General features: G+C 43.4%; 1 protein-coding gene across 10 annotated transcripts in view; it reads right to left on the bottom strand.

Moving 5' to 3' along the window:
• Positions 1-24059, bottom strand: part of PCDH15 (protocadherin related 15) — a 634585-nt gene that overhangs the window by 183389 nt on the left and 427137 nt on the right. For all 10 annotated transcript variants that reach the window (XR_010440717.1, XR_010440719.1, XR_010440716.1 and 7 more), the window contains 5 exons: positions 19084-19244; positions 15734-15889; positions 7391-7510; positions 5819-5929; positions 3297-3467 (listed from right to left, as the gene is read on the bottom strand). Coding sequence is in view for 3 of the 10 variants with exons in the window: in XM_064716157.1 (XP_064572227.1) it covers positions 3297-3467; positions 5819-5929; positions 7391-7510; positions 15734-15889; positions 19084-19244 (719 nt within the window). In the remaining 7 variants the exon portion in view is untranslated. The remainder of the gene's footprint in view (positions 1-3296; positions 3468-5818; positions 5930-7390; positions 7511-15733; positions 15890-19083; positions 19245-24059) is intronic.

The following is a 24059-nucleotide window of genomic DNA, read 5'->3' as shown; positions in this document are numbered from 1 at the left end:
ATGGAATGCCATAATTACCCAATGTAACTTCATAATAACTCCATGGAACCCCAAAATAACCCCATGGAACCCCATAATAAATCCCATGGTACCCCATAATAAATCCCATGGTTGCAAATCTGGCCCAGTAATTAATTAAATAAATCTAATCTATATTTTGCCGCCTAAGAGGATTTTCTTCTTTGCATGGTGATGGAAAATACAGAGTGTAGAAGTGGAGGAAACCTTCACATTGTGAGTTTGACAGGAATGGACTGAAGGGGGGAAAAAAGGAGGAGAAATTATCTTGCCCATGTTATGAGATATTCATGAGGTTGTACTTTTTAACTCCGTGTGATGACTCACACATCTGATAATAAATGCTAACTTATTCAAGTCTTCCTGACACAAGAGGGGGAAAAATTAATTACCAGAGCTGATCAGACACAGAAACACTAAAATATGATATAAAGCAATGTAAAAACAACAACAAAAAACCCCAACTCTAATCAACAACCAACACAGGTTTTCTTGGAAATTGAAATTCAGCTAACAACAAGTAATTAATTCAGAACTTTTTACCTCAGTAAATTCATGGGTAGATTCCAACTATACTGGACCAAAATATTACTCTTACCAGTGACATTAAATGCTTTTTTTTAGGGGTCAGCTGAGTGGATATCTTGCCCAGCAAAGGAGGACTTCTCTTTCCAGCTACTGCCTCTGAATAATTCATACTTCAACTTTGTTCCTCATTCATTAATATTCCTTCTCATCTTCATTGAAAAATTAAAAAGCAAATTAAAAGTAATTTAAAAAAAGGTGATGTTTAACTAAAAATAGTCCTTTAGCCTTGGGAGTAGGGTGATGGTAGCTGTGGAGTAGCTTAGTAAAGAATAAATATAATACATGAAAATGTAAAGGATAAATGCAATATACATATTTCCCAGCTGAATCCAGGTATCATTCATATCTTCTAAAGGAATTATCTCTTAAAAGCCAAGTAAATATTTGAGGTTCAAGGTATAACTTCTTCCACTCAGGTTTATCAAAAGTGCTGCAAAAAGATAAACAGCGAAGAGTTCGTGGTTCATCAACAGAACCCAGGGCTCATTTCATCGATCAGGGGCAGTTTGACACAAGAAAAGCTAAAAAACAAACAAAAGCAGCTGGCCCTGAGCACGCTGCAGCTCAGGAGGTTTGAATAAATGAGTTTTCAGCTCAGTACCTAAATCCCAGGTCAGACAGTTCCTGGCCCAGCCTCTCTCCCTGGCAGACAGTGCTTTGTCTTCCAGTGGGGAACGTGCCTGGACAAGGGCGGGAGCAGAGCTGGAATCCTCTGACTGAGAGGCAGCACCACAAAAACTGCCTGGTGTGTGTTATACCTTCAGATAAGCAGATAAAAACCCATAAAAACACCAGTTATTTGTAATTCCTGCCTCATCTGCTCCCACACTGGTGACTGTAACAGATCTGTGCAGGCGAAATGGGGTCACATCCCTCATCCTGCACAGTCTGGGTGCTCGCCCTGAGGAGATCCCACACTCAGCTGGAACAGGGAGCTGCCCCTTTCCTCAAAGTGCCACCAAGCCCAAAGCAAATGAAGTAAAATTTAAAGTGAAGGCAGTTCTTCCCCAAATCCCAAGCACAACACAGCTACAAAGGGTTTTTAAGCACATCAACGTGCAAAAGTGTGTGTGGGGAAAATGTGGAAATCAACACTCCAAGGTTAAATAGGGATCATCTCTCCCTTCCCTTGACCCATAACTGCAGCAGGAGTCCTGAGGCCACACCAAGCAAGACACTGAAATGTGTGGGATGGGAAAAGCGTGGGAGACACAGGACAGGAAGGGAGATAAGGCAGGGAAGAGCAGGAATCTCCACACTTCTGGCTTAGGTTGGAAAGGGAGGTGTGGATTCTATTGCCATCTGTTAGAGGTGGGGCAGTTATCTTCTGTTCATTGGGCAATTTTCTTTATCTCTTCCACAACCAATCCTCCGTCCAGGAGACCTCTTCTGTTCATGGGCCATTAATTATTAATTATCTTCTATCCATGGCCAGTGAATGTCCCTGCATGGCTGATCCAATCCCATCATCCCATGGGGAGATGCTCCGCCCAGGGGAGGAGCCAAGCATTCCTACCTGGATCCAATCTGAGCTTTGGGACCCCCCAGCAGCCTTTGCCCCCTGCACTGCCAGAGGAGCAGCTTTGTGCTGCCCTGCATGGCCAGAGGGAGCCCAGGCCCATCTGCAGCAGCCCTGGAGCTGCAGAGGAAAACTCCCCCCTTGTGCAGGATCCCTCTGCAGCAGAGCCACAGCTGGCACTGCAGGAGGGCTGCACTTTAATTTCAAAATTATAATAATTCGGAGGGAGTGGTTTACATTTCCCATTTCAGGGGAAGCTGCTGCCTTCCTTAGCAAACCATTTCAAACCAAGACAACTTCCAACCTCAACCTGCCCTTGGCTGGAGGCAGCAGGACACAGAGTGTGTGTGTGACCACAAACCAAAGTTAAAAACCTTAATTCCAAAGCTTAGCATTATTTTAATGTCATCTTAATCTCAGAGTTAAATCAGGTGGGGCAATACCTGGTGATTTGATTGGTTCTGCCTTTTTTAATTCTTAATTGTATGAGTCAAAGGTCACATATCAGTATTAATTCAGCAATTCCTGTTTCTGTTCCTCCCACCAGAGGTGCAGATCTCCAAGCAGCAGCTCTGCTGTAAGGAATGGCACTTGGCACCAAGTTGCAAGAAGAAATGAAAAAGTTATCACCTCATTTTGGGATTCATGTGTGCATGGAGTGTGAAATGAGCCTTATACTCACCTTTACCCGACCCCATGGATGGATTAACTGAGAGACTTAGCACAAGGGCCTACATGGGATAAACCCCCATTGATCATCACTGCCTCTGGATCAGAACCTATTAATTGCAACAAAAATCCTTTCAGGGGTCAGTGGCTAATGCTTCCTCTTCCCAAAAATCTTTCTCCTACGGTTTATAACAACCCTCAATGGGAGCAACATCAAGTCCCCTCCCAAAAGTGTTTCTTGGGGATAATTTGAGAGCAAAACACGGACAGATAAGGAACAGCAATTCCAAAATGTACCCAATTTCTCTAAGATTCAGCCCTTGCAGCCAATGGGCAGTTTGGCACTGGATCCAAGCTGGAATTTCACCATCATCCTCACAGGCATCTCACTTTGGCTTCCTCTTGGTTTGGGACACAGAACACGGCATCAAGCACCTTCTAGCTCACAGGAGAAGACAACAGGCAAAACAGATAAAACCTGGAAAGATCCCAGAGGACTTACAGGGTCTGTGAGCTCTGGCAGGCTGGCTTGGTAGGTGAGGGGCCTGCAGTCCCGGGTGTTGCTCACCAGCACACAGGGCAGGAACATTGGCCCCAGATCGTCCCCATCCAGCACATCCACGGTCAGGGTGGTCGTGCTCGTCCTCCGCTCGTTCAGGTTCTGGGCTCGGTCCTGTGGAGCAAACCAGGTCCAGCTGGTGAGACTTCCTGAGCTCACAATCTCCTGGAAAAAAACCTCCTAGAAACCTCCTAAAAAGAGCCACCCCAAAGGTTTTAAGCAAGGCTGAGGATAAAACATGTAAGTGTCAGAATTATCCATGTTCCAGGAGTAATTACAGGAATTTCAGCCTCAGAGCTGCAGCCTGAAAGGCTCACAAGTAAAATTAGGGGAAAAATTGAAGCAATGCTGCAAGACAACTAAAGCTCAGAAATAATACAGCTTGGGAAAACTACAGGACTAAAAGCTACAATAATGCAGCATGTTTGGAGAACATAACAAGGCCCTGTGCCTTATTTATAATCAGAAATTGTTGTGGTTATACCCAAAGTACACATTAGCAACAGTTCAAGTCTTCCTTCTTTCTTTAGTGAAGAAACATCGTGACTAGCTAATATTTTGTTTAAAATACTCAAAAATATTCCCATTTTCACAGAGGAACTGCTGCATGAGCTTTCCTTTGCAGAGCTAAAACTTTGGGAGGGAATATGTGCCATGAATTACATCTTGCCTTCCTATTGTAATGTAACACTGAAAGAAAAAAAAGCAATTTTTAAATTTGTTTTTTTAATTTATGCTGTTGAATAATATCATCTATGTGAGATGAAGAGCCCATTGCTCTAAACTGGATTGGATATGGAAATGCATATTGTTTTTTTCCTATTTTGCAGTTCACTCAGTTCTTACACCAGCTTCACATTTAGAGTAAATATGGGAATTTCTGCATTCAGCTTTCTTCACGGTCAGTGATGAAAAACAATCCCAGCTACAAGGAGCAGCTTTCATCATCAACTAAACCATTTCTCCATTCCTCCAGTAAGTGCCTCTGAGTAATTCTGGATCAAAGCAGATAGAGAGTAATTAATTTCCAGCAGTATCTTCAGGATGCAAGGACAACAAAGCACTGACAGTGTAATCAGAGGAATGTGATTGCACAGTACACACCAGAGAAAATTCACTGCAGCCTGTGGGGTTACAGAATCCCAGAATGATTTGGGTTGGGAGGGACCTCAAAGCCCATCCAGTGCCACCCCTGCCATGGGCAGGGACACCTTCCACTGTCCCAGGCTGCTCCAAGTCCCAGTGTCCAGCCTGGCCTTGGGCACTGCCAGGGATGCAGGGGCAGCCACAGCTGCTCTGGGCACCCTGTGCCAGGGCCTGCCTATGCTCGCAGGAAGGAATTCCTAATTCCCAATATTCCATATAACCCTGCTTTCTGTCAGTTTGAAGCCATTCCCCCTTGTCCTGGCACTCCATCCCTCGGAAAAGTCCCTCTCCATCTTTCTTGTCAGCTCCTTCAGGCCTCAGTTTGGTCACCCCAGAGCTTCTCCTGTCCAGGTGAGCCCCCCCAGCTGTGCCAGCCTTTCCTCCCAGCAGAGCTGCTCCATCCCTCTGCCCATGCTGGTGCCTCCCCTGGGCTCTCTGCAGCAGCTCCAGGTCCCTCCTGTGCTGGGCCAGCCCTGCAGGTGGGGTCTCACCTGAGCACAGGGACAAGGAGCATTGAGCCACCCTTGGGGCCCTGGCTTCTGCTGTCAGAATGCTGAACATGCCACAAAATAAATAAGAAAAGAGACTGCAAAATGTATCTGCACTTCTGTGCTAGAGAGATGACAGGAGTGTGGAGGTGTGGATTCAGGATCTCCTGTTGCTTCAGAGCAAATATCATTTCCCACGAACAAAGATGTATCACAACAGCCGTGAACAACAGAAGAGAAGTTTTCATTTCAGTTGTTATCAGAAGGACAAAAAGGGAAAAAAAAACCCTTTCACAGCCCTCAAGGGCATCAAAATCCCACTCTGACGACAGATATCTGAGATACAGTTTATACATCACTTTTCTTTTCAGTTATCCACTGCCAGCCACTCTGGAAAAACCTCTCTGTACACTTGCACTATGACTTGAAGGAAAAATCACCTCCTTATAACAAAATGCATTTCCAACCTGAAGAATACAATGAAATTGTGTCCATTAAACTCATCTGAGTGACAATTAGCCTTGCCAGATTTGTTGGAAAATGGGACATTTTGTGCCATAAGACTGCACTTTTCTGCATGGGCTGCACTGCACATTTGCAAGCTGCTCCTTGTGCCAAAAAAGTTGACTTGTCACACACTGAGCAAGCTTTTTTAAGCAGTAATAATATGCCTGAGCTTTCAACAGCCTGGATAAATCTTAAATTAGATCTTCAGCAGAAGAGGATTTATCAGAGCTGGTATTTCAGCAAGGCTCTGCCTTTCCTTGGGAAGGAAACTAAACTCACACCTAAATCAGGGGCACAAATGGCCTTCGAGAGATTTATACTCACATTTGCTTGAACAATGACAAAATAACGAGTCTTTTCTTCATAATTTAGTCTTTCCCTCAGAACTACTGCTCCGGACAAAGTGAGAGGAATATCAAAGGTCCTGTTGGAAGTCTGCAAATGAGAAAACAACACAATAACATTGAACATGCCTCAAAGTTCAGATGAAGCCACAAAGCTGGGCCACAATGGGATTTCTTATTTCGTGGGAAATGGATCCTTTGGCTGGTATTCCAAGGCTGCATCTGCCCTTCAAATCAGAGATTGTAAAGCTTGCTATGTTTTCTCCCCACCCAATTCCCTCCTGAAGAACCCCCTAGTAATGAATCTGTACAGAACAGAATTCTTTACCTATCTGTTACTACTTCCAACCACCAGAGTCTGACTGAATCTGCTTCTTTCCCCTTTGCCATCCTGAATTTGCAGTGGTGCATTCAAATCAAGTGCTCAAGCAGCAGAGATAAGAAATCCACATCATTGTACTTATCTGCTCTTTATTCTGCCTTTCATGAGGGCAATGAAGTGCTAAACAAGCAGAGAACATCAACATTTAGGTGCCAGTTCATGCATACGTTCCTATCCGAGGAAATTCACATTTCAGGGTAAATGCAGATGTTAAATGGAGTGAAATACAATTTGTTCCGTGTATTTGCTTCCACTGACTCAGGTGACAAAGCTGGGGCAAAAACTGGCAGGAGGGGACTCATTTCTGACCTGAGATCCAATTGCAATTTCATTATAAAATTAATCTAATTAAAAACACCTCCCATCTTTCCATGCTTCAATCTCTCAGTGCTGAAGATAGTTAATATTTAAGTATTTTTTGAACAGGCAACAGCAAAACAAGATTCCAAACACAGCAGAGGCCCACGGGAATGTTGTTTCTTTACATCACATTTTTACTGCCTTTTTCCTTGAAGAGCCTAAATAACTGCTAAAAATGAAGGGTTGTTCTCAGCAAATAAATGAGAATGAGTGTTAAATTCTCTATGCTGCATGGGGAATCCAGGGTGGGCAGGAAAAAAGGATTGGGATGGGCATCCCAGACTGATAAATAACTGGAGATAGTCTGAGTTTGGCACTCACATTTTAGGATAATATATTCCTAGTGCCCACCAAAGGGGGAAAAATCAACAAGGGGATTTATATTGAGGCAAAACAGAAATCATGGAATCCCAGAATGATTTGGGTTGGAAAAGCTCTTAAAGCCCATCCAGAGACACCTTCCACTATTCCAGGTTCCTCCAAGCCCCAAAGTCCAACCTGGGCTTGGACACTTCCAGGAATGGGAAGGACACAATTTCTCTGGGCATTATTGAAAGTGAAATGATCCAGCTGCTGACAGCGAAGCAATGAGAGGGAAGATAAATTCATGTGTGGTTACAGAGCTCATGGGCAGAGAAAACACTTGATAGGAAGGAAAACATTTCTTTATATCCAACAGCAGCCTCTTGTTCATTTACTACTTCATGCTATAGAAATAATATAGAAATATAAATTATACCTATAAATATAAACATAAACATAAATATAAACATAAATATGAACATAGGGGGAAAGCCTGAATGGCTGTACCTTGTCATCGGGATTATACTGGATGACATATTCTATCTGGCCATTGGGACCATCATCAATGTCAATAGCACCATTGTCTCCAGAAAATCCTGTGAAGATGGTTGTTCCAACTGGAGTTAACTGCAAGAACAGCAAGAGATCCCCATTAAAACCATAAGGTTTTAATTTTAACCTTATTTTTCCCCCTAGCTCTGGTCTATAAACATCATGACAAAACTTCATCTTTTTAAAAAAAAAGAAAAGACAAAAATGAGAAAAACACTCTTTAAACCTGAAAGAACCCATGAAATAAATATAGATTAAATCCAATAAAAGCTCCTTTTTCAGACTCAGGAAGGAAAACAAGGATGAGCAGCAAATGTAAACAGAGCTTATTTGACAGCATCTTCATAGCAACGTGAACAGAGCCAGATTAATATTGTTACATGCAAACACAAACACCCAGAGAGCTCCATGGCTTTGAGCAAACACAGGAGTGAAGCTGTTGCTCCAATATTGCGTTGGCAGCAATTGAATACCCATTAAATGATGTTTTGAAAATGAATCAATTTATAATTATCCTCACGCGGATAAATAGCACAAAATCAAGGCCCATTGAGAGCAGAGACAGAAGATTTCTTGGGAGTCATCGTTTCTGAATTTAAATATTCAGGAAACTTTGCAAGTCATCAACCTGAGAGGGAGGAACAAATGAACAAACACTTGTGGGTTCAGCACAGCCCTTGCTCCCTGGTGCTCCCCAGATTTGTGGCCCTTCAATTCCCAGAGTCCCTCTTCTTTCCTCCAGAACTTACACAAAGCTGCTGCACATATTTAAACCTAGAGGGCCTAAAAAGCCCTGAAATGTTGGAAGGAGAGCAGGAGGCAAAGGACAGAGTCGCTCCAGCACTTGGTGCAGATGTGGATGTTATTTCACGTTCCTGTTTTGTGGTGCTCACAATGCAGCAAAGACTTAACTCCCCATTTCCTCCTGCACTCATAGTTCCTGTTTTATTTATAAAGCTGCTAATTAAGGGTGTAATGGTTGGCAGAGTTCTCTGGGAAACATTTTCAGGGCTGACAATACTGAATCTTTGAAATAAAAGTCACCAATTCGAAGCCTTTTTGTGGTAAAACAAGTGGGGCTTAATTTATAATACACACTTACACCACAACTCTTTATGTTCATGTTTTGCTACTAACTTGGCTTATTTACTCCTGGAACAGGCAGCAGAAGTGTCACACGTGGGTGCAGGAAGTTGAATGCGCCCTAATGGGTTGGGATGTGTGTGGGAGAAGGGGACACAAGACCAAAGTAACCTGAAAATCAGCTGGGAAAAGTTCCAGGATGGTTTGCAGGGGGTTTTCCCACCAATGGGGATGGGCTGCTGCTCCTTGTCATCCACTCAGGAACCCCCTTGCTGCCTCCTCAACAGCTCAGGAGAGGAAAATCCCATATTCTTGAGGGAAAAGAGGGAGACCAAGCACCCATTGCCTGGGTGGCCTCTGTCACCTCTGCCCTGAGGCTGTGGGGAACATTGATTCAACATCCTGCCAGGAAAAATACCCTGGGATGGGGACAGAGGGACACAAACCAGCACTGTCCCCTATCCCAGGCTCAGCATCACTCCCTAACTCCCAGCTCCTCTTCATCATTTTCTCCCCACTCCTTGCTGCCACATGGCAGTTTCCCCTCGCTTATACCCCTTTTCCCCTCTCTTAACCCCTTTTCCCCTCTTTTAAACCCATTTTCCCCCTCTCTTAACCCCCTTTTCCCCTCTCTTAACCCCATTTTCCCCTCTCTTAACCCATTTTCCCTTCTCTTAAACCCATTTTCCCCTGTCATAAACCCATTTTCCCTTCTCTTAAACCCATTTTCCCCTGTCATAAACCCATTTTCCCCTCTCTTAACCCATTTTGCCACCTCTTAAACCCCTTCCCCCTCTTTTAACCCCCTTTTCCCCTCTCTTAACCCGTCTTCTCCTCTCTTAAATGCCTTTTCTCCTCTCTTAACCCATTTCCCCCTCTCTTAATGCCCTTTTCCCCTCTCTTAACCCAGTTTTCCTGAGTACCATGGGGCTGGCTGAGGGTCAGTGGATCCCTCACTCCAGAGCAGTTCCCACCTCTTCTCACAGAGATTCCTCAGGCCCTACCTGAGCACTGACACCCTGTAACTCCAAAAAAGAGAGTTTATCCAATTAATCCCTGTTTAAGCAATGGTTCCATTAGTGGGAAGAGCCAGGCATGGTGCTGGCTGGTCATGGCATGGCATGGGATGGAAATCTCCCAGGTTTCTGCTGGCCAAATAGGACAAAGTCCTGGTGCTCCCAGATGGATCTGAGTGGAGCAGCTCTGCAGACATCAGACATGTAGAATGCCAGAATGGTTTGGGTTGGAAAAGACATTAAAGATCATCTAATCCCAATCCCTGCCATGGGCAGGGACACCTTCCACTGTCCCAGGCTGCTCCAAGTCCCAGTGTCCAGCCTGGCCTTGGGCACTGCCAGGGATCCAGGGGCAGCCACAGCTGTGCCAGGGCCTGCCCACCCTGCCAGGGAACAATTCCCAATTCCCAATATCCCATCTAAATTTCCACTCTGTCACTCTGAAGCCATTCCCTGTGTCCTGTCCCTCCATCCCTTGTCCCCAGTCCCTCTCCAGCTCTCCTGGAGCCCCTTCAGGCCCTGGAAGGGGCTCTGAGCTCTCCCTGGAGCCTCCTCCTCCTCAGGTGAGCACCCCCAGCTCCCTCCAGAGCAAAGGGGCTCCAGCCCCTCCATGGCTCCTTTGGACTCATCCCAACAGATCCCACTGCTGGACACTGTACTGCAGATGGTGCCCCATATTTAAAAAACCAAAACCATATATTTAATACTATTAAATATTGTAAAAATGCTGTCACATCCAAGCAGCCCAGGAGATGACAGACACCCTGGAGCTGCTGGCACAGCTCCCACCAGCCCTTTCTGACAGCGTGCAGATAAATAGTGGCCAACATAAAAAGGCTCCAGCGCTGTAAAGCACATTAATAAGTGATAACAAAAGAAGACAGTTGCAAAAATGACACATCAGTAAACACCAGAACTCCAATTCCATGCTCTAACAGTAAAAGTCAAAAGCTAAAGCCTTGCATTTGATCTATTGCACCCAGAATAACTGACTGCAGATGTGCAGACCTTCAGGACACACACGTTTCCATTTCATCAAAGTTTTCTTTCCTGCAACACAAATGATACTAGGAAAGAACACTGGGAAAATAAATCCTTTCCACTCCTCCATGACAGAGCTCCAGCAGCATTTGGACAATGCTCTCAGGGATGCACAGGGTGGGATTGTTGGGGTGTCTGTGCAGGGCCAGGGGCTGGAGTGGATGATCCTGGTGGGTCCCTCCCAGCTCAGGATATTCCATGATTCTGGGATTTCCAGCCTGCTCAAGATCTCACATTAGAGATTCCTGCAGCCTTTAGAAAAATTTAGATGAGCTCTTAACTTGATACTTCAAATCCACTTGCAATCATCTGGGAGAGGCCCTCAGCACTCCAAATATCACAAACTTTTTATACAGAGATCTCAGCATTGTGCTGATTTTTACTATGATATTTACCATTAGCCAGCCATAATACATTTTCCTACAATTTGTGAGGGATTTCTGAGAGACTGCTGTCACCTCCTTGTTGAAACAACAAGGAGGAACTCAGTTCCCCTAACAAAATATAATTTTAGCCTGGAGAAAAGGAGGCTCAGGGGGGGTCAGGCTGTGCTGCCAGGGAACAGGGACAGAAAAAGGAGAAATGGCCTCAAACTGGGCCAGGGGAGGCTCAGCTTGGATATTCGGAAAAATTCCTCCACTAAAGAATGAAATTTTGTTTCTCCATTGGAACCTTTGGTATATCCCAGGGAAAGGGCTTGAAGTTGTGCATCAAAGGGTTTAACCATCAAAGTGTTTTACCTTATGAAAACAAAAACTTTAGGGATTGCAGAGAGACAATTCCAGGAGTGTCAGCGACAGCCTGAGGATAATCATCTCTGTGGGAACTCAATCCAGTGGAAAAGAATCATGGTGACACAAAACAAGGAAGATTCCAAAAAGAATGCAATTAAACAAACAGAGAGGAGAAGCACACAATAAATCTTCCTCTTGCACAGTCTACAGCTGTAGCACTTAAAACCTTCCTTCAGCGTGATTAATGGCTATTAGAAGTAGAGATGCAGACAGAAGCATTCAGCCCTTCCATAAAACATTTGGAAAATGAATTTCCCTATTATTGCCTATTTACAAAGTTAAAAATGAATAATTTTTCAGAGTGGCCCCAAAGAGCAGAGCAAAGCCAGATTTACAGTTAATCATTCTGAGCTAACACTCTTTTGATGATGTCTACCTGCAGAGATTAATTATTTCGATACCACAAGGAAAAAGGAATAATTACACCACCAGAAATGAAAATTCAGCACAAGTTCTAATTCTCAACTGTCCAAACCCAAAGTTTTGATATGACTGAAGTTCAAGAAATGGTCTTATTTTGCCAATAATTCTTATCTCTGCTAAATTAAAGGAGGAAAAAAAAAAAAAAGTCCTGAACTAAACAAATGAACCAACCCCCAAATGTTGGGTTACAAGCAGCTCTAAGGTTACATGCATTAATAAATACTGCCTTCCACGGTGTTCTAGGGGCTCCACCTCTACTTCCAAACAGAACCTGCTATTAAAGCTCCTGACTTGCTCTGTAGGACTCAGGAAAGTGAAAAACCAAGAGCAAAGAAAGTCAGCTTTATAAAACCCAGGGAATGCAAAACTGGAGCTGTATTTAACTCAGATAAAAATGATCAGATAAGTTGTGTAGAACACAAAACACAGACACCACCACTGGGCCTCAGCAGTACAAGATTTTACTTCCTAATCCCTGTATTAAGCTCCATAAATTTAAACCCCTTGTGGCAATGCCATATATTTGCCTGTGGAATATTAACTGAGCTGCATAATTCTTCTGAATTTTAACTTAGCTGCAGAACTTGGGTTTAATATGGTAATAACTCAAATCTTCAAGTCACCAATACGGTCAAATTTAGCCCCAGGCTGTCATTGTCAGGAGTTTTTCCTAACTGAATAACAATGGGATATTTTCATATAAATAAAAATATGTCACGCAAAAAACCAAGGGAATAACTCTGCAGAGGATTTCTCATTATCATAAAAATGCTGACATCAACCTTCACTTGTTTTTGCTTCCATGTGGAGATTCCTAATGCTTGGGAGAGCAGTTGGAGTTGGCTGAGATACTTGGACTTGTAAAGGCATAAAAAAGGGAAAAGGAAACTGGCTCCAAAATGGTGGGGAAACAGAAAATCTGTTCTCAACAAAGACTATAAAGAAATTAATTTTATTTGTAACTTAATGTGGATCCCAGCACTGCCATTCCCAGCTAAACCACCTCATCCAACAAACATTCCAGCCTCCTTCAACACTGACAAGGACAAGCCCACCTCCATACTTTTAACAGAACTAAAATCCTGACCAAAAAAGTATTCCTCATCAAACAGACAATGAAGATTTTGATTCTTAGCTGCAAAAAGCCACGTTTTCAAACCACTCACATTAATTCCTCTGCACATTTTAATTTGGGATCACCTTTACCCATAGGTCTTCTACAGGTACAAGTGTGGGAATGATGGAAGGAAACACATAAATCCCTAAGGATTGTTGGACAACAGGCAGAATATTCCAGAAACACTCTTTAAGTCTTGAGATGTGTCAGGGTTCTGAGGGTCCAGATGAAGTTGTCTAAAGCAGCAGAGTGAGGAATTATGACAGAAGACAAAACATGCTGGAAAAAAGGCTACAAAGCACCTGGAGTAAAGAAGGAAAGGAGGGGCCACCATATCCATGTCCACATGAAACTGGGAAAGACAAAACTGGTCTGCAGAGGATTTCTCATTATCATAAAAATGCTGACATCAACCTCCACTTCTATTTGCTTCCATGTGGAGATTCCTAATGCTTGGGAGAGCAGTTGGAGTTGGCTGAGATACTTGGACTTGTAAAAGCATCAGGAAGGGAAAATGAAAACTGGCTCCAAAATGGTGGGGAAACAGAAAATCTGTTCTCAACTAAGACTATAAAGAAATTAATTTTATTTGTAACTTAATGTGGATCCCTGCACTGCCATTCCCAGCTAAACCACCTCATCCAACAAACATTCCAGCCTCCTTCAACACTGACAAGGACAAGCCCACCTCCATACTTCTAACAGAAGAAATTAAAATCCTGACCAAAAAAGTATTCCTTAATAAACAGGTAATGAAGATTTTGATTCTTAGCTGCAAAAGCCACGTTTTCAAACCACTGACATTAATTTCTCTGCATATTTTAATTCAGGATCACCTTTACTCATAGGTCTTCTTTAGGTACATAAAAACCATTCAATTTCTCCAAAACACAATAAAATCTACTGCTCATTTGAGTTGTTTTATGTTCCATATGCAAGAGAAATTTCTGTACTTTTTGGTTTACAAGTAATCAGAAAACAGAAGCAAAAATTAACCACAAACCTTTCGTCCCAGTGCATTCCTGTTGCTAAATTCACCAGAGGCAGCACCAATTATGAGCAGAATAAATGAGCATTAAAACATTTAATCACTCATTAAAACCTTTGAGAGAGTCTGAGATGCTTTGTGAATTATTTTTTTGTTAATTAATTAATGAGAGCATGAACTCACAGGGTGCTGCTCAAGGGCACAGTGGTGCCATGTCAGATGTTATCCATGGAACAGAGATAAAATGAAAAGAAGGAATTAATTAAATCAGGGTGCAGCTGGTGGAAAGAGCAACAGTGCATTTTGCCCAGCAATAATTCCAATAAATGCTTGGTGTCCTCAGAACGTTGCTCAGTTTCTGAACAGCAATAATTGGGAATGGTGCATTTTGCACTCTGCCTTTTGGACTTCTCCCTAATTATGGGAAATCCTTGTTTTCTCAGCATAGCCATACTGCCTGCCTTTTGGTTTCACTGCAGAAATGACGCAGGTTTTGGAAGTGATCTGGGCCATGCAGCACAACCCACACTGGCACTTCAGGCTCATACTGATGTTCCTTTACTCAGGACCAGAAATGTTCCTGCACTGGGTCTGTAGAAACAGAGAAATTCCATGGCCACGTGAAAGCCAATGTGAAAACCATGGACAAGGCCATGGAGGACCTTCCCACTGCTCCCAGATTCCAGTGGGAAGTCACATGGGCAGCTGGAGTGCCAAAAATGTGTTAATTTAATTTAAATTTCATTTAATTTAAAACCAGAAAGTTTGAAAAACCTTGTTCATCCTTATCTCAGTTGCAGGTCCAATATAATGTGTGGATTTGGGAGGGTTTTCCTCCACGCTTTTGGGTTAATGGCCCACTCTTTTCCCAAGGCACATGTGTGGTCCTGGAGACCAGAGACAACACAAGGACAGGTTGAAAAGCTGAATCCTCAAAACACAACAAAATAGGAAATTTCTCCAAATCAAGTCTATTAAAATCAAAGCAGCCATGCTCTTTCACAGAGTCCCACCTCACAAACCAAACCCCACTAGGCTGCATATTTAATATAATTTATTTCATAAATGTAACTCTACTTCTTTCAGTCTTCATCAGCACAAAACTGACCCATCTTTCCATTTTCCACATAATTTCATTACTTCATGTAAGTCCCTGTTTCTACTCATTACTAAAGCCCTGACACGTTAACCCTGAAAACACAGATTTTTTTGCACTGCTTATTGGCAGATTATTCAGTCCCTAACAAAATGAAAAACTTCATTGGAAAGTGAAATGAAGTTGTACCAGCTCAAGAAGAAAATAGAAGAAAATATTTTTTTTCCTTCAAATGACAGAGTGGTCCAATTCACAGTTCTCTATTAAAAAAAAAAAAAACAAAAAACAAACCACAACCAAACAAACCATAACATAATAAATAATAGAAAATAAAATAATTCATTTCACAGGCACCAGAGCAACAGCAATAAACCACATCTGCACTTTGCCAAGCTTCAACATTGTTAATAAAACTTAAACTGTTTTTTTTACTTTCTTTTCCTCAACCATAGGTTTGTTGTTAAAAGTGCTTTAATTTAACAGAAAACAACGCTTCATTCATGAAGACACTGCTTTAAATTTGGGTGCCTTCTGCAATATTCCTGGTGAAAACTGTGCTGGCCTTTGTATTCCTTAAGGAAAAGACGCAGGATAAGATGTTAGATGAAGCCTACCGAAGCGATGAGTACAACAGAAAACAACCGCATTTTTTTGGTTTTCAAGGAGGAGGCAGTGAAAGCTGGGATTTAGCAGTGACCCCACCCAAAGGGGGAGGAGGAGGAGGAGGAGGAAGCTCTGACCTCGTTGACGGCCACGTAGTAGTGCTCCTGCTGGAACTGCGGGGAGTTGTCGTTGCGGTCGCGCACCACGATGCGCACCTCGTGGTTGATGATGGTGCCCACCTTCTTGTTCACACACTGCACCTGCACCACGATGGACTGGATGGACATGGGGGGCTGCAAGGGAGAAGAGAGGATGTGGTAAAGGACCTGGAAAATGGCAGCTGTTTGAGCTTTTGGTTTATTGTTATTGGAATTCAATGGATGCCAGGAGAGCTGGGGTGGGAAGGGACCTTCAAGATCATCTCGTTCCCTCCCTACACCTTCCACTGTCCCAGGCTGATCCAAGCCCTGTCCAACCTGGCCTTGGGCACTTCCAGGGGTCCAGGGGCAGCCACAGCTGCTCTGGGAAATCTGTGCCAGTGCCCCACCATCCTCATGACAGGATATTCCTAATTCCCAATATCCCATCCATCTCTGCTCTCTGGCACTGGGAGCCATTCCCTGTGTCCTGTCCCTCCATCCCTTGCCCCAAGTCCCTCTCCATCTTTCCAGTTAGCTCCTTCAGGCCACAATTTGGTCACCCCAGAGCTTCTCCTCTCCCCAGCTCTCCCAGCCTGGCTCCAGAGGGGCTCCAGCCCTTGGAGCATCTGTGGTCTCCTCTGGACACTCCGGAAAGTCTTTCTTATTTCTTTCCTGTCTTGAATTGAAAGGTCAGGTCTGAAATTAATCACATTTGCTATCACTTACATTCGCAAATAATTCAGAAACAGCTTTCAGTATGGACAATCCTGTTTTTCTCACTGCAGTGAACACAGCAGTGCTCTAAAACTCCCAAATTGATGAATGGACAAAGAAATTTAGGCTGGAATGGCTTTTACTACTCATTTTAGTAAGATCCAAGAGTTTTTAGGCTGCCTTTAATAAGCTGCCGTCACTACTAAATATATTTGGATTAATTAGCCAAGCCCAAGAATAATATAATTATTTGAAATTACAGATATTTGATAAATATTTGATATTCTGAGATTACAAAAACATGTAAAATAAACAATGGCACAATGGCAAAATTTGTTTATGAAACCAGGGACAAATCATCCCAGCACTTTTCAGCAGATTCAGTTCTGATTTATCACTGGTCATTCTTCTTAAACTTTTGGAAGAAAAGTGTGGAATTTTCTTTTTATCTGATTTTATTTGGAAAACACACTGCCATTCTTAGTAACAATCAATGGAATGTAGGAAGATTTGCTGTCAAGAAAGGCAAGAAATAAAAAAAGGACAGGATCAGGCTGTCTGAATCAGCAGGGAGAGAAAAATGGGAAGAGCATCCAAATACATGGAATGTGATCATTTGTGAATCAGAGACTCCAATTTTTGATCTGTAATAAAAAAAGTTTAATCTAAATGTTCAACATAATAAAACTCCCAGTTTCATTGGTACTGCAAAGTGTCAAGTGGATTTGAGTGGAAGGATGGGAATAACAGGTTGGGGGTTTTGTTAACAAAAAGAGATCGTCCATCCCACACTGAATGGTTCTGTGGTGATGGGGTAGCACAGCCCTGGTTCTGAAGGCTGGAAATGTCCTTTAGGAGAATCCATAAGGCTGGAAAAGACTTCCCAGACCATGGAGTGCAGCTGTTGACCCAGCACTAACCCATGTTCCCAAAAGAGCTCCATTTATAAAGCCCATGACACACATTTCGTATTTTTACTCAAGGTTTCTCTCCTTTTCTTTGTGTTGTGAGTGACTGCACTACCCTAAGACCATGCAAGAGAGGCACAGGGGGCATCACACCCAAAATCTGAACCACCCTAAAGCCCAGATTTCCTTCTCACAACCCACCAAGCTTAAATAGCCACAGATGAATGACTGGACACAGTATTAGAGGTAAGAAGTGCTCCAGTTCATAGTAAAAAATGAGGAATTAATACCTTAAATACCAATGTAAACACATTATTACCTGAATTTAATTAAGAAATGCACACACTTCACTTGTTTCCAGGGGACTTGAGTCTATTTCTGGCAAAGAAAATCCCTGTGAAGTGTCTGGGAACTCACAATAATGGGGATTGGTTCAGACCGTGACTAATATTGAAACTCAAATAATCTGATGAGGTTCTTTGGGTAAAGCATCGACTTTGATTCATGTTAAGGTGACAAAAAAGTGTCACTAAATAGCCTTGAAAAGAAGAATTAGCAGTGATCCAATATGGATCTTGGTTCCTAACTCCCTATGGATGGGTGTGGGGTGATAAGAATTGACCCTACATTTCCTAGAGTGATTCTCCAGCCTTACCTTCCATTCCAGGCTCTCATTTTTTGCTCTGGCTTAAAATTAAATCTGAGAGGCCAAAGCTGCTCCAGCAGCTGCTGGCTGGCACTTGAAGAAGAGCCAGCTCTCCCAGAAAGTCTTCTGCCACCATGACCACTCTGCCACACTTTGTGCTTTGCATGGGAAAACAGTTTGTGAATTAAAACAAAATTAAGAACAGCTGAATTCAATTAGTGCCTTTCACCAGCAAATGGAAATTAGGAGAAATTTGCATGTTGTTTTTGGTACTTATGAATTTATCTCAAAACACACGGAGAAGACAAATTAATCAATCAAGCTAATACAAAACAAACTTCCCTGCACTCCAAGGAGAACTCCTGAGTTTCACAGCATTCTTGCCATATTGATTAAAGCACTTGCAAGTCAATTTTACTTTCAGGTTCTGTCACAAGGTTGCAACACTGTGAGGAAATGTCTCTATTTTTAGAGTGTTTTCTCCTCAATGAAATTAGCCTAGATGAGAACACCCTTATTTATTTTGCGCTTTTCATCTTTCTTTTTATGAAAATCAAACCTACCCTGGCAATATTTCCTTAACACCAACAGGAATGAGCACAGCAAATATATTTTAGGGTGCCTTAACAAAAAAAGAATGTGAAGCAGCACGTTCTCAATGGAACATGTCAAGCTTTGTGAGTGAATTGTGGCAGCCACGACTCGTCACTTCTCACAGCTCATAATTCAGTGTACACAGGGAAAGCAGGCTGCTAATAAATGTCACAGGGCACAGGGTAAGCAGCCAGCGAGCCAGAATAAAAATTTAATTCAACAAATGAGTCAAGTTTGGTCAGATATAAAACTCTTAACATCAGTTTTTTTTGGTCTTCGTTGTTGTGTTTGTTCACAATAATATTTGCACACAAGGTCAAGTTCCTGCCTGCTCCCAATAAATCCTAAAGAAAGGATCAGATGAACTCTGTTCCCATCCATCTGGGGACGAGACAGATGCAGGGATTATATTCCAGCAGGCCTTGTGTGCATGGATAATTGGAGGTGAAGGTGTTTGTGGAGGAGGAAAGCAAGGCCGGACTCACGTCTCTGTCCAGCACGCGGCCGGTGCTGTTCAGGTACAAGGTCTGCTTGATGGGGTCCAGGATCACCCAGTAATCCACGTTGTCCTTCAGGGAGAGCTCGATGGTGGGGTCAGGCCCTCCTGCTGTGCCTTTGATCAGCATGTTGTCAACCAGGATAGTGCCTGCAACGACAGTGAACAGCCCAGGGGGGAATTGATAGGGAATCCACATTCCTGTGTATTTCTGCAAGCACTGCGACACTGAAAATGCTGTTTTCTACCTCAGCTTTGTGCTGTTTTATGTTTTGAGTGATGTTTAAAGAGTCTGAACCTTATTATCTGTAATAAAAAACTGCCTGTGACACTGCAGCTGTATCAGACAATGCCAGGAGAAGCACTTGCAATGCACAATGATTTAAATTGACAATGAGACCTGTCACATCCAGCTATCTACTTAACAAGATGAGCTTTTTCTTCATTGAGCAATCATCCCCCAATCTCACCTCCAACAAATGAAAGCATGGAAATAACAACCAAACTCGGAATAAATTTTCTGCAGCGAGAACGACACATCAAGGTGATGAGGGGAGGAAAAAAGCACAGTTACATAAAGCTCTCCAGGAAAAAAGAGGGTTTGTACCTGGAGCTGCTCTGCAACACAAACTGAACTGCAGCACAAGGATGTGGAGACTACAGCCACAAGACAAAGGTGGTACTGAGAGGAGCAGCCAGCTCTCAACGTGGGTCTTTCCATGGAATCACAGCAACCCAGAATGGTTTGGGTTGGGAGGGATCCTAAAGATCCGAAATTCCACCCAGTGCCATGGGCAGGGACACCTTCCACTGTCCCAGGCTGCTCCAAGCCCCAATATCCAGCCTGGCCATGGACACTTCCAGGGATCCAGGAGCAGTCATAGCTGCTCTTGGCACTTCACAGCAAAGAATTCCTTAAATGGAACCTAAATTTTCCTTCTGTCAGTCTGAACCTGTGGAGAGCCTGGTTCAAGAAAGATAGGTGCCTTAAAGAAATATAGAAGCCTGCTGTAAAAGCAGCCTTTCCCAGGCTTGATCCTGTAAATAATTAGGTTCTCAGCTACCTTCTATATAAACAACAAGATTCTCAGACCGTTCTGTCCTTGGCTGCTACTGGGAGCAGACAGCCAGTCTGGGAATAGATATGAAGGTTTTGAGAACTCTTCATATCATGGTGGGAACACTGATCTTGGTTTCAGTAAACTAACTTCAGGTATTGTAAACAAAAGGAGGAGCTGAAGTTTTCTCTACAGCCTGTCAAGAGCTCAGATTTTGCAATATGCATGAACGTAATTAACACAGTTATAAAAAGTGACTGATTGATGAATAAACCGGAGTCAGATGCTGAACAAGGAAGTTGGGTCTCTCCCTTCATCTTCAATAAGAACCCATTCTCTGTGTGCTGTCCCTCCAGTTGCTGTTGCAGGGTCCCTCTCCAGCTCCCCTGTGTCCCTTCAGGCCCTGGAAGGAGCTGTGAGGTCTCCACACACCCTTCCCTTCTCCAGGCTGAGCATTCCCAGCTCTCCCAGCCTGGCTCCACAGGGAAGATGCTCCAGACCCCTCAGCAACTCCATGCCCTCCTCTGGACCTGCTCCAACAGTTCCATGTCCCTCCTCTGCAGAGCAATGCACAGAATTCCAGATGGGATCTCACAAGAGACCACCTTGTCCCATCCTGCTCCCTTTCAGCAGTCAGCCCTCACAATATACAAAATTTCCTGTGGAAAACACTCCCAGCTCACTTCCCAAACATCAACCATTACAAACCACCCCAAGTGTTGCCCTCCGGTGCCACAGATTTGCACACACTGCATTTATAACCACTATTTATAACCACTCCTCTGAAAAAATGTCATTTTTCTGCAAAATCAGCACTCCCCAGTTTGCTTCACACCAAAATATTAACAGGAATTATCTTTGTGGAAGTTCACCAGCAGTCATGAAAAAAATCTGTGAATGTCAGTAGCTGTAGAAGATTTAAATGAGGTTAAAATATTTACCATGTAACCTCCTGTTATTAAGGGCCCAAATAATTTATTCCAAAGTGTAGCATGAAGTTTCTTTACACCTTCACTTTATAACAGCAACTCTGTATAAAAATATAAGATGGGCTGACTTTTTTTTGCTAAAACAGCAAAATAATCACTGATATTAACCCCAGCAAACTGGTTTGCAGTCCTGTGGGGGAAAACACCACAATAAGGTCTTTTCAATCATTTATTTTGAAACTACTTTTTTCCTGACACAGTAGAGATGACAGGAAGAAAATTGCCAAATATTTGGGAATAGAACTGCAAAACTTTGCACCAAAGACTGGTTTCAAGTTCAAGGAGCAACAGCTTTTTACCCATTTGAGAAACATTGGTTTTACCCAGGTGTTTTATGGCTCTTGGCACAATTTCCTGTTCAATAACATCTGTACAGCTCTACTCTGCTCCAGGAGCTTGGCATGGCACATTTTGGGAGACAAGCACTACTTTTAACAAAAAGAGGATTTCACCAGGAAAATCCAGCTCACTTCCAACCCTGTGACCCTGTCAAGTGTTGATGTCTACTCAACAAATCCTGTCAAATCTATAAAATCCACCAGTTTGTGCACTGCCCTCATTAGTGTGCCTCAATGACGATGCAAAGATGATTTGGTAATCCAAATTCACTTATAAAAACATCTAAGCAACTTAAAATCTGTGATGATGAGTTTCATAGTCTGCAGTCAACCACCATCACTTCACTGAACTCACTGCCTTGATTCTGCATCTCGTTGGACTCTGCTCTGCTTCACTCTCTGCTTGGTTTCACAAAGCACTTGTGTTTGCTTTGGTTTGATCCAAGGATTCTTTTCTTCTTAAAAATGGGCTGGATTTTCCTCAGATATTCATGAAGCACCTGTACTCTCTCTCTGAGAGACAGCAGTTGGTAAATCAGCCTTTTAATAGCCATCCTTAAAGTTTTATTTTTCTACTTTATGAAGTCTCTGATATTTCAGAGGCCTTTCCCATTCCCCCTTAGACATCTCTAAGGTTTTCCTTACATCCTGCCTAAAATGCCAGGGAGGGAACCTCCTAATGATAAATCTGATGTGTCTGCACCACCAGTTTTTCCATAAATGCCAGCACTAAAGCAAACCAGTCTGGTGGTATTTGTAACTCACTGATACAATGAGATTACAGAAAATCTGCTTTGAATTTTTACTGCACAAGCAAAAACTCAAACAATCACAGAATCCCTGAGGCTGGAGAATCCCTGCCAGCCCCTGGAGTCCCAGCTGTGCCCAGTGCCCACCTTGTGCCCAGCCCAGAGCACTGAGTGCCACCTCCAGCCCTTCCTGGGACACCTGCAGGGCTGGGCACTGCAAAGCTCCCTGGGCAGCCCCTGCCAAGGCCTGAGCACCCTTTGCATGCAGGAATTGCTGCTGCTGTCCCAGCTGAGCCTCCCCTGGCCCAGCCTGAGGCCCTTTCCCCTTGTCCTGTCCCTGTTCCCTGGCAGCACAGCCCGACCCCCCCTGGCTGTCCCCTCCTGGCAGGGAGTTGTGCAGAGCCACAAGGGCCCCCTGAGCCTCCTTTGCTCCAGGCTGAGCCCCTTGCCAGCTCCCTCAGCCCCTCCTGGGGCTCCATTCCCTGCCCTGGACACGCTCCAGCCCCTCCATGTCCCTCCTGGATTGGGGACCCAGAACTGGACACAGCCCTGGAGGTCCCTCAGCAGGGCCAGCCCAGGGGACAGGCTCTGCCCTGGGCCTGCTCTTCTGTCCTTTGTGCACAAGCCACTGGAAAGGACACCCAGGACTATCATTAGGGATATTTTTCCTGGCTAATTAAGAAACAAAGAAAAAAAATTGATTGCCCATTTTGAAATTTGGATTGCCCATCACCGCAAGCAGATTTTAAGACCAGCTTTCCATCTTCCATGGAGACCACACAATCTGGCTGCTTTTCCCTGCTTGATGACTGAGGCACCTTGTGGAGTGGCCACACAGATTTCCAAGGGATTACTACAGGATAAGCTTCAAGGAATCAATGTCAAGGAAGCTGTTGGCTAAAAAAGCAACAAAAACAGCCAGAGCCCAACAGGCTGGACAAGAGAGGAAAGATGTTTTATTGCCAGAGGGAACATCATTTCTCTGAGCTTGTTGCAATTATTCAAAAATGCCTGCAAAACAGGACATCAAGATGAAAAACTATCTAGTGCTGTAAGTATTTTAATAATTTTGGAATCCAGGAGCTGAAAATCTTCACTAGGCTGAAATAAAAGGGAAGGTTTTGGTTTTACAGCCCAATCTCAGGTGAACATTCTGTGGGAAGGGCATTGGACTCAGGTGCAAAAAGCCATGAAATGTGGGATCTGCTGATTATGCTCTGCTAAAGACAGGAGCCTGGCAGTGCCCTGTTAGGAGTCCATTTCTGAATGATTCTGACATATCCTGGGATTATTTTATTTGAATGTTTTGGCAGAACCCTTTTGTAAAGTGTGAGGGATTTATCACTGGTCTGGGAATAAACCTAATTGAATCATGAAGTGGTTTGGGCTGGAAGGCACCAATGTGGTTGAAAAGTCTCTGAACATCAAACAAGGCTTTTCTCTGCATTTAGATCTATTTTTGCAACACAGGAATGTACTTATGGGATTGGGCTGTGGCCTGCAAAGTATTTAAATGTCCAGCAATACTCTGCATCCCAAGTGGAAAATCAAAATGAATCTGCAGAAGATTGGAGAACTGAGGTTCCCCCCTCCAGGGGATCATTTTCTACATTTCAGTCTTCAAAAACATCTCCTTCTGGGAATATTTTTCTATTTTCCTTAACATTTCCAAACTCTTTTGAACGTGCTCTAACTCTGAATGACACAGAAGGCAAATGCAACCCTTCTCTCCAAAACCTCTTCACACTCAATTGCTACTCAAAATCCAAGCTCTGTAAAACAGAATTGACAAAGGACTGCTTTTAGGATGAAAGAAACCTGCATCCTGCTT

The sequence above is a fragment of the Zonotrichia leucophrys genome, chromosome 6, assembly GCF_028769735.1.
Source record: "Zonotrichia leucophrys gambelii isolate GWCS_2022_RI chromosome 6, RI_Zleu_2.0, whole genome shotgun sequence".
Lineage (NCBI taxonomy): Eukaryota > Metazoa > Chordata > Aves > Passeriformes > Passerellidae > Zonotrichia > Zonotrichia leucophrys.
This window is presented reverse-complemented; position numbering and strand designations above follow the sequence as displayed.